Source organism: Pteronotus mesoamericanus, unplaced genomic scaffold (genome assembly GCF_021234165.1).
Source record: "Pteronotus mesoamericanus isolate MK-2021 breed Mesoamerican mustached bat unplaced genomic scaffold, CSHL_Meso_final contig_78, whole genome shotgun sequence".
NCBI classification, from domain to species: Eukaryota; Metazoa; Chordata; class Mammalia; order Chiroptera; family Mormoopidae; genus Pteronotus; species Pteronotus mesoamericanus.
In genome coordinates this window covers 10,504,848-10,519,557 of record NW_026555258.1, presented here as the reverse complement: position 1 = coordinate 10,519,557, position 14,710 = coordinate 10,504,848, and the positions used below count along the sequence as shown (strand labels likewise).

The following is a 14,710-nucleotide window of genomic DNA, read 5'->3' as shown; positions in this document are numbered from 1 at the left end:
AACATTCATTCCATATATACTTGGGCCAAGGCAGAGGCAGTGGGTCTGCAGGAAAGAGGACAATGTCGAAGTTTAGGATTTCATTGCCAGGCCTTGGCAACTGATTGGTTCCTGGTCCCATTCAGAGACTGCCTCCAGTCCCGGCCCGGTGCCCAGCTCCAGGCTTTGAACCTGGAGGATTCTGATACCATTCACAGAAATTGAGAACTCTGAGGAGGGGCCGCTTTGGAAGAGAAGAGGGTGAGTTCCATTTCGGGTGAGCTGGAGATTCTGTAGAAGGTGTGTAGAGGGACAATGATGTCCAATTGGCAATAAGAAAAAGGGGGGGCTCTAATCTCAGAGAAGAATTTAGAAGGAAGCTATGCTTTGAAATGATGGGAAGGGATTAAGCAATAAAGGAAAGAAAAAGAAGGAAGGAAAGGAAGGAAGGGAGGGAGGGAGGAAGGAAGGGAGGAAGGAAGGAAGGAAAGAAAGAAAGAAAAAGAAAGAAAGAAGTGAACTCAAGCAAAGAGGTAGAAGAAAGAAGGAACTCTTCTTTCTCCTCCTGTGTCTTTCAGTAGAATAAAGGAAAAATAATTTCTAAGCTCTTAGTATATGCCAGCAACTCTGGGGGTGTTGTTGTCATTATCTCCATTTTACAGATGAGAAACTGTCTCAAAGAGTTCAAGGAGCTTACCAAAGGTCACATAGGTACAGAGAGGTAGAGCAAGGCCTGGACGGCTCAGAAGTTGTGCTTTATTTTATTGATTTCAGAGAGAGAGAGGGAGAGGGCGGGAAGAGAGAGAGAGAGAAACACTGATTTGTTGTCCCACTTAATTTATGCCTTCATTGGTTGACTCTTGTATGTGCCCTGACCAGGGATCAAACCGGCAACCTTGGTGTATTAGGACCATGCTCTAACTTACCGAACTACTTGGCCAGGGCTCAGAAACTGTGCTTTAACCACAGTGCCCTCCTGCTTGGGCATGTGCCACAGTGGCATCTGTCATACACTCAACCAGCTCGCTGACCTTTGTGTTTCTTTCATTTTTTACTCAGTAGATGTTTACAGAGCACCTGTTTAAAAAGAAGCATGATTCTAAGAGCTGAGGATATCAAGGTCTTCCTCTCAGATGATTTGATTAAATAGGGGAGACAAGGTATACAATTACTAGGCGAGGCAGAAAAGTGCTAAGCATCCAAGAGAGGTAAAACAAAAGCCTAAAGAAGTTCAGAGTTAGGGGCAGTGATTTCCAGCTAATAGAAAATGAATGAAAGCATATTTCTCAAGCACTTGCTGTATATGTCAGGCCCTTTACTAGAAAAACTGTTAACACATTATCAGGCATTAATCTCAGACTTTCACACATGAAACTGATCAAATGGTCACCTGGTTAAGTGTCCCTTCCCTATGCTCCACAGGGGCTTGTCATCACCTGCATGGCACTTAATTTATGGAATTGCTTAATTGTGTCCCCCAGTAGACTGAGTCCCACCTCACGAGCAGGGATGGCATCTGCCTTGATTGCTGTTGCGTCCACGTCACATCCATCAGACCTGACTTAACAAGACACCTGGCATCTAATAGGTGCATTGTAGATATTTTTGTTGGGAAAAAGGAAGAAATGAAGGGAGGAAAGCAGACAAACAGGTTTAGGAAAGTATCTAAGATGATACATCTAGGAAATGGCGAAGATTCAAATTCATATATCCTGTCCAAATTTCATATTTTTCCAAATATCCCACTTGTGGTGTAATGGGTAGGGTAGGGCTGGTCTTAGCAGCAAAGACACAGAGCCAGCTGCCAGGAAATGTGGCCCTAGTCTCTTCACAGTGCTTGCTGTGTGGCTTTGGGCACATCCCTCCCCTCTCTGGGCCTACCAAGGGTATTCCAGGGATGGTGTGAACCTCAGGACAGCCTCTATGTGAGGGGGAGGAGAAACAGACCAAACTCTACCTGCCTCATCAGCCCCTCTTATATTTGAGCTTTTGAGGGGAAACAAAAGAAAAAATTTGGTTTTGGGCAGAATATTGCTGGGATGGTAACATCTGAGGACCCTGAGGAGGAGGCGCCCACTTGCTGTCCTGTGCCTGCTAAATCAGACCCTCCAGCTGCCTCGCAGGGCTCAGTGATTTCCCTTTGACCTTACAGGATGGAGGGCAATGCTGAATACATCCTCCCTACCGAAACAAGATATGTTGGAGAAATGAAGGACGGCATGTTTCATGGCCAAGGAACCCTGTACTTCCCCAGCGGAAGCCGATATGATGCCATTTGGGAAAATGGATTGGCCATTAAGGTGATCAGCCTGGGAGGGGGCGCTGCAGAGGGGAAAGCCTCAGATAGGAGGACACCCTCCCCCCCCACACACACACACGACACCCCGTCTTCCCTATCTGTTGCCTTCTTCTTCCCTCCTCTTAATATCCAGGGCTCTGGGGACCTCTCCCTCTGGAACCAAAAGAACCCCTAGACAAGCCATGACGAGTTTGAATCCTGTGAAACCACTAACTGTGTGACCTTGAGCCTATGATTTCCCCTTTGAGACTCACACTCCTTGTCTAATAAATTGGAAACAAGAGTTGTATTAGTTTCCTACTGCTGCTGTTACAAATTACTACAAATCCAGTGTCTTAAAACAACAGAACATTTATCTTACAGTTCTGGGAGTGTCGGAAGGCTGACGTAGGTCAGCAGTGCGGCATTCCTTCTGGAGGCTCTGTGGGAGGATCCGTTTTCTTGCCTTTTCCAGCTTCTAGAAGCTGCCTGCATTCCTTGGCTCACGGCCACCCATCACTCTGACCTCCGCTGCTATCATCACATCTCCTCTCCCTTTGCTTTTGTCATCACCTTGTCTTTGGTCACACTGATGCTCTTGCCTCCCTCTTATAAGGACCCTGGTGGTTACATCGGGCCCCCCAGGTAGCCCAGGTTAATCTTGCCACTTCAAGGTCCTTAACTTGATCACGTCACAAAGTCCCCTTGCCATGTAGAGTCAGCATATTCACAGGTTCCAGAGACTGGACGTGGGTGCCTCTGGGAACCATTATTCAGCCTGACACCCTGGTGCCAGGCACCTGCTGGGATGTCTGGGGGGCGCGGGGGTAAATGAGGCAGTGTAGGCAGTGCTTTGCTCCGTCCCTGGCACACAGTGGGCATCCATAAGTGTTAGCTCTTACTGTTACGGCTGCCACCACCGCTACCTCTGTCATGATAAGTCATCTAATCCAAGGATTCTTAACCTGGAATTTGTGGATCATGAATAGAATTCAAGGAGTCAACGAAAGCTCCTGATTTCTATTAGAAAGTTCCTGTGTGTATGGGGTTGTATTTTCCTCTGTGGAAAGAATCTGTAACTTTCATCAGTTTCACTAAGGGTATGTATGGGGCTGGCTCATGACCTCGAAAAGATGAAAAAACACTCGTCTTACAGCTTGAAGAATCTAAGCCCCAGGAAGGGGATGTGACTTACCCAAGGTCACACAGTGAGTTAATAGTATTGGAATTTCCACCCATGTTTCCTGATGCTCAGGCCGAAGCGATATCTATCTACATCCTGGGGTTTCCTGTAGCACTAAGACAGCAAAGCAGAACCTCCATGTTTGGACAAAGGGCCATCCATGACTGATGGCTCTGCCCTTTGAGTTACGATAACAATTTTAAAAATGATAATAACAACATTTATTGAGAGCTTACTACATGCCAGGCACTGTGGTAAATGTTTTGCATCTACTATTTCATTGAATTAACCCAGTTTAATATATACCAGTATCATCCTAATTTTACGAATGAGGAAACCAAAGGCAAGAGTGGGTAAGTCACCTGCCCAAGGTCACATTTTGTCATACTGAGTGCCAGGCACTAAGCTCAGCACTGTATATCTATCATCACAGCCAAGAAAACTGTTATCACTGCCACTTCTTTTCTGTGGCAGTGAAAAAGCCACGGCTTTTCTTGACGTCTTAAAGAAGGGCTTCCTCAGCCCCGCCTGTGTGCTGCTTGTTTTCCAGGGCACGTACACCTTCTCAGACGGGCTTCAGTATGAAGAAAAGAACTGGCATTACTGCGACAGCTACGATCGGAGGTTTTACACGGAGATCTGTCATGGCCTGAAGCCTACAGGTACCCAGGCACCTGCACTCCCAAACTGAGAGGGAAATGAAACGCAGTTTTATATAAGTGGGCCGTGGCCTACTGAAGCAACCCCAAGGAGAGGAGGAACCGAGCAGGAGCCAGAGACCACCAAAGAACCAGGGTCTGGAGCCAGAAAGGGCAGACAATAAATCCAAAATGGCAGATGGGAAAATGACGGCGCAAACTGTAAAAGTGAATCCTAACTTTCTGAGATGCTGTGGTGGAGCTGAAAGGTCTGGGTTTGAGTCTAGCTTTCCCTGCTAACAGCTGGGGGAGCCTGACCAAGGCCACCTCCATGACAGCGGAAGTCTCCAGAAAGCACCCAGGGTCGGAGGCAGGCTCACCTGAGCTCAGACCCTGCCTGTGTGACTTTGTATCAGTTAGTTGACCTGGTGAACCTTCTTCTCTCCCTGTGCGCTTTCCCGACACCTCAGTCTCTTGTTTTCTTCCTATCCCCGGTCCCCTTTGCCAGCCCTTCATCCCCCAGTTATTCATTGCGGGAGCCCCGGGTCTCCCTGGCCAGGCCGTCCTCCCTTATTCTGTACACTCTCCCTAAACAAGTTCATTCACGCCTAAGCCCTCACTTACCATCAGCTTCCAAACTGCAGTCAAACCGCCCGATTTTCAGATCCCTGCACCCAGCTTCCCCAGCACCTGTATTTGCTCATCCCTCAACTGGTCTGCACTGAATTCATACCTCCCCGCCAGAGCAAACGCTCCCTCAGAGACTGCCACTCCCATCTCCCTAGATCAGCTTAGCCCTGCCTCCCCCGCCCCATGTACAATCACTGGGTCCTGCGGGTTCTGCCCCTTAAATATGTTCCACTCATTTACTCATTAGACAAGTATTTACCGAGCACCTGCCTGTGCCGAGCCTCGTTTGCGTCATCCTCTCCGCCACGGCCCTGTTCCAGACCTCCCCGCTCCTGCCTCCTTTGCCTGGTCTCCTGAGATCCGCGCTTGACCCACACTGGGCTGTTATCACTCTGCAGCCACCTTCATCTTTCAAAATTGTGAATCTGATTGCCAACCCGCACCCTTCACACACACACACACACACACACACAGAGCCTTCGCTGCCTCCTCACTGCCCTGAAGTTAAGGTTCCTGAAGTTAAGCGTCACAATTCTAAAAAATGACCTGCATTTCCTGGCTCCCGCTGAGGTCCCCAGCCTCTTCCAGTCCTGCGTTCCCCACCCTTCTCGCCCTTCTCGGTTTTCTCTCTCCCGGGCCACACTGGCTTTCTCTCTACTCGTCCTCAAAGAGGCCACGCCCTTTCACCACCCCCTGCCGGGAGCGCGCCAGCCCTCTCACTTCATCCAGGTAACTGCTCCCCATCCTCCAGGTCTGGGCTTCCTGTCCCTTTCTCTAGGACCCCTTCCCCGCCCTCCCAAGGCCAGGTGTCCCCAGGGCATGCCACGCAGCAGCATGGTACTCCTGCAGAGCTCTGTGGCCTCAGAGTCTCTCATCCCTAGTGACTAGGCTCTCCCTGCGGGCAGGGACCCTGTCGCTTTCACCACTGTGTCCCCAGGGCCTAGGACATTGCCTGCCACATAGTAGGAACTCAATAAAGAGATGTTATCAAACAGGGACTGCTCTATTGCCATCACAGTGCAGGGTGACGGGGCACACTTTGGGGAGCTGTAGCAACGACATTGATATTTCCTGAGCACCTCCTCTGGGTCAGGCTTTGGCCGTGTGCCAGGGGACCGACTGCTGCGAGGACATAGTCTTTGACCTCAGAAAGCTGCCAGTCTAGATGCCACTTGAGAAACTGGTAAGTGGCCCCTCCTTGGGTTAGTTATGACAGGTCCTGGGCTTTGTCACTGGCTCCTCACCCAAGCAGAGCCCTAGAGACCAGGTGCCCCCCGACCGCAGGCCCTCTCTTCTCATGCAGCAGCTGGCTTGGCCAAAGCTGGGCCTCTGGCCAACCTGAAGCCAGTGTGGTGGCCTCCCCCGCACCCTTCCCTTCTCCTCCTCTGACTCCCAGCCGAGCAGCTCGACCCTGAGCGCCTACTTCCTTCCCAAGTCGGTCAGCACTCTGCGGACGTCTCCAACAGCCGCTGCTTGGCCCCAGGGCAGGCACTGTGAGGGCAGGGAGAGGGGAAAGGCCACCCCTCCACCTCTCAGAACTTCTCTGGGGTGGCCATGAGCATGAGGCTTCAGGGAGAGAATGGCTAGACAGCGCTCAGCGTGGAGTATCCGTGCAGTAATTGTTCGCCAACGGTATACCTAGTCATCACTGTTCACCAACATAGGAGCGCCTGGAGCGTGCAGGACCCTGAGCTGTGAGCATGGTGCCAGTCCTGAGGACAGGAATTATAGGAACCAGAGGTTGTATGAAACCCAGGAAGTTATTGACCCCAACCCTGTACCCTTTGCTCAGGCCTCGGCATTCCAAGATATACAACACATAGAACGGCCTGACTTAAAAGGTGCACAGAGTCCTCTTTCTCTCGTGCTGGGTCCAATGTCCCCAGCCCTGGGAAAGGGGATGCCCAGGCCCTCTCCTTCCCTGATAACAGCAACTTAACATACAGGTTACAAAACTGGATATCTCGCTGCTTCCTAGCTGGATAACCTTGGGCAAGTTACTTGACCTCTCGGAGCCTCAATTTTTATTTGTAAAATGGGGCCTCAGGACCGCTGTTGAGAGTGAAGGGAAATAGTAGGAGTCAAGCACTTAGCAAAATATCTGGCACCTAATAAGCACTCGATAAATGGCAGTGATGGTGGTAATTTGGGTGAGAGTCAAGGTTCTCCGTCACCTGCCCACCTGGCCCATTTCCTCCCTCCTGTTCTTCCTCATTCATGCCCAGCCCCACAGGTTTCCGAGTGAGACATGAGCACCTGCTATGGCCTCTGCCTTCACCGTGAATGCTAACCCTCTCCGTACATGCCTTCTATCCACATGGCCAACTCTGAGGCATCCTCAGGGTCTCTCTGACTCCAGAAACATGCCTTTGTCATGGTGTCCCTAGGAATGGAGGATGGGGTCCAGTGCCCAAGACCACCCTCACCGAGCCACTTTCAGGACGCTCCTCTGGGGCACTGTTCCTGCTCCTTTTGCTCCGGACCCTCAATGGGGGACATTTAGTCCAACAGCAGAGCCAATATTCACAAGAGCAACTGGACAAAAGTGGGCTTTGGCAGGGGCTGGGTTTCAGTCTGACCTTGGTGGTGAGTTAATTATCCATTGTATCCTTTCAAGGTATCTCTCAACTCACCAATATGGACCCGCCTAGAGAAATCCCCAAAGGCTGTTATGACTGTGGAGATGGCTTCTACAACCCAACCACGAGGATAGTCAAGGACTATAGGAACCGCTTTCTGAGAAATGCGGGTATGTCTCTTCTGACACCCTGTGGCGCGCGTTATTCTCTTCTCTCCTTCACACATAGGCCTGTGCATGTGTGCGCCCACATAGGCATGCATGGGGTGAGAAAGAAGCTTTTGCTGATAAAGGACAAAAACAGATTATTTGAATGTTTCACTACTTGAAATTTTCATGGCTGTCAAGTCTGTACATAGCCATAGAGTGAGAGCAAGGACATTATGGTCTGTCTGTGACAAGGGATTAAAATACTTACTTTTGCCTGCTCCCCTTCATCTAGCATTTAATGCACACCTACTGTCTGCTAGACACTATGCTTGGTATGAGCAGCAAACATGGCAAGGCTAGACACAAACCCCCTTCCCTCATGGAGTTTATATTTTGACAGGTAGCAGACAAGTCCTATAAACAGTTGATTGCATCATGGAATAAGCACAATGAAAGGGAAAAAACATGGCCCTAGATGCACAGGCAGGGGGTGGCCCCAGAGAGGTAGGGATGATTCTGTGGGAGCACAAAGCAGGGGTACCTGATCCAGAATTAGAAATTCAGAAAGGGTTTCAAGAAGGAAATGACAGGTAGCTGAGACCCAAAGGATAACTGGGAATTGACCACACACATGTGGAGGGGTTTTCTAGCCAGAAGAGACCACACGGGTAAAAGCTTAGATGTGAGTGATACCTTGTAGTCCAAGTAGGAAGGCTGGTGGCACCTCAGCCAGGGGGGTCCCAGAATCTCCGTTTGGTAAGTGAACACAAGCTGACCAGACTAGGAGGAAGACACTTTACAAATAAGAACATGAACATTTTCCTTTAACACAGTGATTCCTAACCTTTTTCTTATCTAGAGTCTCAGTCCCATTAGGAATAACAAAAACTATGGACCACTTTCTAGAAAAATGTCTACTAACACACAAACACAAACATACATGTATACACACACACATACACACACACACATGTATTTTGCACATAATCTTAAGAGGTTGATCATCCCTCTAAAGATCCAGATCAAGAAACTCTGCTCTACAATGAGAAAGAGTCTGTCAGGTAGACCAGAAGGCCTGCCCCAGCTGATGTGAGCACTTTACACAGTACATTTCCCCCACTGTATAAATTAGTTTGGAGCATTTTTATGGAAGTAGGCTTCCGTGGAACATATTTTGGGAATTCTATGTTACTATAATCATTCTTCAGTTGTACAATGCCACCGATTCATTTTCGGCTTTTCCACCTTGCCTCATGTGACATCCTGGTCCCACGGAGATTCACATTCTAGTAGGGGAAATGATGCAAAAACACATAATCACAATATAATGGGATGTGGGCCCTGGTTCGGGGGAGCCCGGAAGGATGAAGGGGGGTTGAGGAGGAGAACTAATCACCTGGCCGAAATGAAGGGTGTCACTCAAAAAAAAATAGTGCCACAAATGATGAGATTTCATGAATGGGAATGTTGTGGAAGGGCATTTCAGGCAGAGGGAACAGCATGTGGAAAGACACAGAGGCACAAAAGCATGGTGTGGCTGAGGAATCAGATATTGTGTTCCTAGGCTCCTCTGGGAAAAAGCTACACTTGATGGTAAACTTCAAAATGCATTATGGGGATGAGCAGATGGAGTGCAGGGATTTTGGGGGCAGTGAAAATACTCTGTATACTATACTGATGGATACATGTCATTATATATTTGTCCAAACCCATAGAATGTACAACATCAAGAGTGAATTCTAATGTAAACTATGAACCTCGGGCGATTATGATCTGTCAGTGTAGGCTCATCAGCGGTAATCATTGTACCACTCTGATGGGGGATGTTGATCATAGGGGAGGAGGCTATGCCCGTGTGAGGCAGGAGAGATATGGGAAATCTCTGCACTTAAGTCTCAATTTTGTTGTGAACCTAAAACTGCTCTTAAAAAAATTAAGTCATTTTAAAATACATCATGGGAAGGGAAGGCCATTCTAAGGAAGTTTGGAGAAGGATGGACACTGATGATTGTCTGGTGAACAAATACTAAGTGACTAGTTGCTGTGGACCTAGCTTTGTATTAGGCATAAAAGTGATCGCAGCATTGTAGCATCTTCTGTCACGGAGCAGAAGAAACTGACAGTAAAATGGGTCCTAACACCACCAAGTTGCTGCAAGAGAACCTAGCAGGGATACCTAACCCTGGAGGCCAGCAGGCTAGGGAGGTTTCCTGGGAAAAGCAAGATCTAATGTGCAGCCTAAATAAGAGCAGACAAGTGCAACAGGGTTGGGAAATGTGTTAAAGCCAGCGGAACAGCATGTGAAAGGATTAGAGACGGGGGAGAACCCTGCACATCTTGGGGGCTACCAGTAGTCCAGAAGGTGACCTAACAATGTCAGGGGAAGGAGAGCAAGGGAGGAAGCCTGAGAGGTGGGAAAGGTGAGGGAAGTAGGAAAGATTGAGGGTGTCTTTTCATTTGAGGGCAGTGGAGAACACGGGAAGGTTGCAGGCAGGTAGAGTAGTAACTGATTTGTCCTTTAGAAATGTTTCTCTGGTTACACATAGAGAAGGAACCAAAGGGCAGTAAAATTAGATAGGATATCCTTCCAGCAAGATGTCAAGAGAGAGACATCTGAAGAACTCCAAGCCCTTGGTGGTGGCACAGAGACCTGGGTTTGAGGTCCTGGCCCCCACTCTCAGGCTGCCTACTGGCTGACCCTGGGTCAGTGCCTTCCCTCTCTGGACCCCTTTCTCTTCCTCTGTAAAATTAGGGCATTGGGCTGGATAATTTCTAGGGTCCTTCCAACCTTAAGAGTCTATGATGGAGGAGAAAGGCAGCCAAGGAGTATTTTGGTTCAGATATTATAGGACAGATCAAGTTCGGAGTGTCCTGAAAAACCACTAAAAGGGAGTCTCTGTTCATGGCTACCTAGTCATTACCCTTGACTCACCCTGCCAGGGACTGATCCAGGCTTCTGTCCACCTTCAGTTTTCCCCAGGGCCCTTTCTCCCCTCCATTCCAGCCTGTCCCCATAAACATCACTTCCTGTTGGCATCATGAAGGCACAGGGTGCAGGCCATGCCAGCCAGAGGTGGGTCACTAAGGCCATCCCAGAGTAAACACAGTGGCCTGAGCCACTGCTATTATGAAGCTCATGCCATCTGGGTGGCTCAGAGTCTGGGATGCTCATTTTATAGGAGGTCACAGGCTGAGGCACCGAGAAGGGTCGCCTTTGGAGCCTCTCTGAACTGCCTCAGCTCTGTCCCCATCTCGCACTGGCTTCTTTCCCCAGGCAGGGGAGCTTGCTTTAGGCCTGACTGGGGAGCCCTGGACTGCTGAGCTGCAGAACGCACGCATGCTTGGGCAGTCTGGGTTTGCTAGGCCTGGGTTTTTGAGAATGCCTTTCTTAATTGGGGAGGATGGTACCTCCTTGCTGGATGGCTAAGAGAATTTAAATCCATCCTTCCACTCATCAAAAAGTCTATGAGTGCCTATGATGTGCCAGGCTTTGGGGATCCAGGCAGGCAAGAATTCTCTGGAACTGTGGCTCTCAAACCTTGGGACACTGGTGGGCAGTAAAGAACAACTTATATCATGGCCCAGTCCTCACTTCAACACATCCACACATACGTATGCATTCTTCCTACATGTGACTTACCTTTTTAAAATACTGGTTGCTATGTACAAAATTGATTTTACAACGCTCTTAAGGGTCAGGACCGGCCATTGATAGATCATTGTTCTAGGCAATTGTTGGTTAGCTTTCCCTGGCCAACCTGTCTCACCTTCCATCCCTCCCTCCTCCCCTCCCCTGCTCTGTCTGGATTATGTGTCTCTTCTCAGCGCCCCCACAAGCCTCACTCACAGCACTTAGCCTGTGACAGTACAAGTGGCTTTATTTGCCTATCTCCCCAGCTAGGGTGGGAGCTTCTTGAGGGCAGGGACTATATGACTGTGATTCGTCACTGCGTCCCCTGCGCCTCACACAGGTCCCACGACTCAGAGCTGATTATGAAAGTAGGCAGGCAGAGGACCTACCACAAGTCCCTCATCTTCTTCAAATAATCATACAAATTCAGCCCCTGGAACACATTAAACAACTTGTTATTTTGAGTAATAAAAACAATCCGTTATAGTCCTGTGCCACTTAATGATGGGAAATATGTTCTGGGAAATGCATCGTTAGGTGATTTCATTGTTGTGCAAACATCGTAGACTGCATTTTCACAAACCAAGATGGTCTAGGCTACTGCACACCGACTGTGTGGCATAGCCTACTGCTCCTGGGTTACAAGTCTGTACAGCATATGCTGAACAAAACAATGCAAATTAAATCAATCACAAGAGAAATGATGCAATCAAGAGACATGGTAGACATGGGATGTATGAGTACACTCTAAAATAATGATAGGAGCGTCTAGGTTGGTGAACACATGGAGTGCGAGGATTCCAGCAAAGCAAGAAGGGGTGAAGTGGCTGAGAAGGGCCAGTACCAGTGTGGTTTTTGATGGAGTGCTAATTATGTTCCACCTCCAGTGCAGTGCTGTGGGAGGACTACAGTCATCTTATTGCAGAAGGCAGGTTGAGCTAATGAATCTCTGAGGAGAGCTTTATGCTGCATTCTGGGGGGTATATATGCCTGGAACAAACATATATTTGAAACAGAGTTGAGGTTATTGTGGGTAAAATCCAAGATGGCAAAGGAGTAAGTGGAAGCTATAGTAACCTCCTCCCAGAACCAATCTGGAATTACAGCTAAATTGTAGAGAAAGCATTTTGAATAACCAACTGAACACCAGCTGGAGAGAAGCCTTATAACCATGGACAAACAGAAGAAACCACTTCACCACAACATAACTGGTAGGGATTGCGGAGATGCAAGAGGGCTGGCTGAGCTTCCAGGGGTGGCAGATGAAAATCCAGAGGGATATTTCAGCAACCAGGGATTCTCCCAGAGAAGTGTGGGGTCTAAACCCCAAGCTGGTCTCCTCAACCTACAGCATCAGTGCCAGAAAGGAACCTAGAAGGAACCCAGAAAGGATCCAGCTGTGAAAAGCAGCAGGGTTTCTGTCTGCCAGGGTGAGACAGCTGGAGATTCAGACACCCTCTTAAAGGGCCAACACACAAAATTTCATTTGCAGCCACTTACCCTGGACTCTGGCAAAGGGAGGGCAGAGTGGACTAGAGACACTTGAGGAAAGTCTGGTGTTGGTGGCTCTGGGGAGAGAATTGAAGGAACAGCCACTAGGATCCCTGTGCTGAGCCATTCCCCATATTGCAGAAGCCATCTCTCTCAGGCAGAGCAAACCCCTCCAAGTGGCATAAGTCTGAGGGGAAGCAACAGCCCTGCCCACAGGAATTACTCTGCCCCACCCTGTGGAGCTTCAGCCCGGCTGCTGATTACAGCTTGATTAGTTTAACAACTAGAGAGGAAAATAGAAAGAAAATGGGAAGACAAAGAAACAGACCCCAAATGAAAGAATAAGAGAATTCTTCAGAAGAAGTAGATGAAATGGAGGCAAGCAATTTATCAGATAGAAAGTTTAGTGTAATGATTATAAAGATACTCAAAAGCACGAAAAAAAGGCATAGAAGTGACAGAAAGGACCAGTCAGAAATAAAGATGCAATACCTGAAATAAATAATACACTGGAAGGAATAAACAGCCAGTTAGATGAAGCAGTTAGATGAAGGATAGAATCAGTGATTTGGAAGACAAGGTATAAAAAAACACCCAGGCAGAGCAGCAAAAAGAAAAAATTTTAAAAAATGAGGAGAGCTTAAGAAACACTTTGGATAATATGAAACAGAACAACATCCACATCATGGGAATACCAGAAGGATAAGAGAGTGAGCAAGGGATTGAGAATTTATTTGAAATAATAACTACCAAAAACTTTCCTACTTTGGTGAAGGAAACAGACACACAAGTCCAGGAAGCTCAGAGAGTCCCAAATGAGTTGGGACCAAGACACATCATAATTAAAATATCAAGGCTTAAAGACAAGAAGAGAATCCTAAAAGCTGCAAGAGAAAAGTAGGTAGTTCATTTCAGGACAGGAGGGAGTGGCATGAAATATTCAAGGTGATGAAAAAGCAAGGACCTACGACCAAGGCTACTTTACCCAGTAAGGCTATCATTTAAAAATGAAGAAGAAATAAGGAGCGTCCCAGACAAGAAAAAGCTAAAGGAATCTGTTAACACCAAACCAGTAGTGCAACAAGTGTTAAAGGGCTTGCTTTAAGAAAAAGAAGAGAAAGAAAAAGGAAAAAAAACCAGTCTAATAAAATGGCACTACATACATATCTATCAATAATCACCTTAAATGTAAATGGCTTAAATGCTCCAACCAAAAGATATAGGGTAGCTGAATGGATAAGAAAACAAGGCCCATATATATGCAGCCTCCAAGAGACCCATCTCATATTAAAAGATACACACAGACTAAAAGTAATGGGATGGAAAAAGATATTTCATGCAAATGGAAAAGGAAAAAAAGCTGGGGTAGCAATACTTATATCCAACAAAATAAACTTTAAAACCAATGTATAGTAAAAAACAAAGGACATGCATAATGATAAAGTGAACAATCCAACAAGAGGATACAATCCTGGTAAACATTTATGCACCCAACATAGGAGCACCTAAATATGTAAAGCAAATCTTGATGGACATAAAGGGAGAGATCGACAGAAATACAGTCATAGTGTGGGATTTCAACACACCATTCACTTCAAAGGATAGATCTTCCAGGCAGAAAATCAACAAGGAGACAGCAGCCTTAAATGATACACTAGATCAAATGGATTTAATTAGTATCTTCAGAGTATTTCATCCCAAAGCAGCAGAATATACATACTTTCCAAGTGCACATGGAACAGTTTCTAGGCTAGACTACATATTAGAAAACAAAATAAGTCTCAGTTAATTTAAGACTGAAATCATATCAAGCATCTCCTCTGACCACAATGCTGTGAAACTAAAAATCAATCATAAGAGGAAGACTGAAAAACACGCAGAGACATGGAAGCTAAATAACACAGTATTATACAATGAATAAATCAACAATGAGATCAAGGAAGAAATCAAAAGATACCATGAAACAAATGAAGATGAGGACACAACAATCCCAAATCTGTGGGACTCTGGGAAAGCAATCCTAAGAAGGAAATTCATAGCATTACAGACCTATCTCAAAAAATAAGAAAAAGTTCAAATAAACATTCTAACTTCACACTTAAAGGAATTTTAAAAAAATACAAGAAATAAAGCCCAAAGTTAGTAGAAGGAA

General features: G+C 47.0%; 1 protein-coding gene across 2 annotated transcripts in view; it reads left to right on the top strand.

The window, feature by feature from the left end:
* MORN5 (MORN repeat containing 5) overlaps nucleotides 1-14,710 on the top strand; it is a 32,526-nt gene that overhangs the window by 304 nt on the left and 17,512 nt on the right. The window contains exons 2-4 of one of the 2 annotated variants that reach the window (XM_054584901.1): nucleotides 2,132-2,279; nucleotides 3,991-4,102; nucleotides 7,326-7,457. In XM_054584901.1, coding sequence (XP_054440876.1) covers nucleotides 2,132-2,279; nucleotides 3,991-4,102; nucleotides 7,326-7,457 — 392 coding nt within the window. Of the gene's footprint in view, nucleotides 1-2,131; nucleotides 2,280-3,990; nucleotides 4,103-7,325; nucleotides 7,458-14,710 lie in introns of those variants that run through there. The other variant, XM_054584902.1, reaches the window with a different exon arrangement.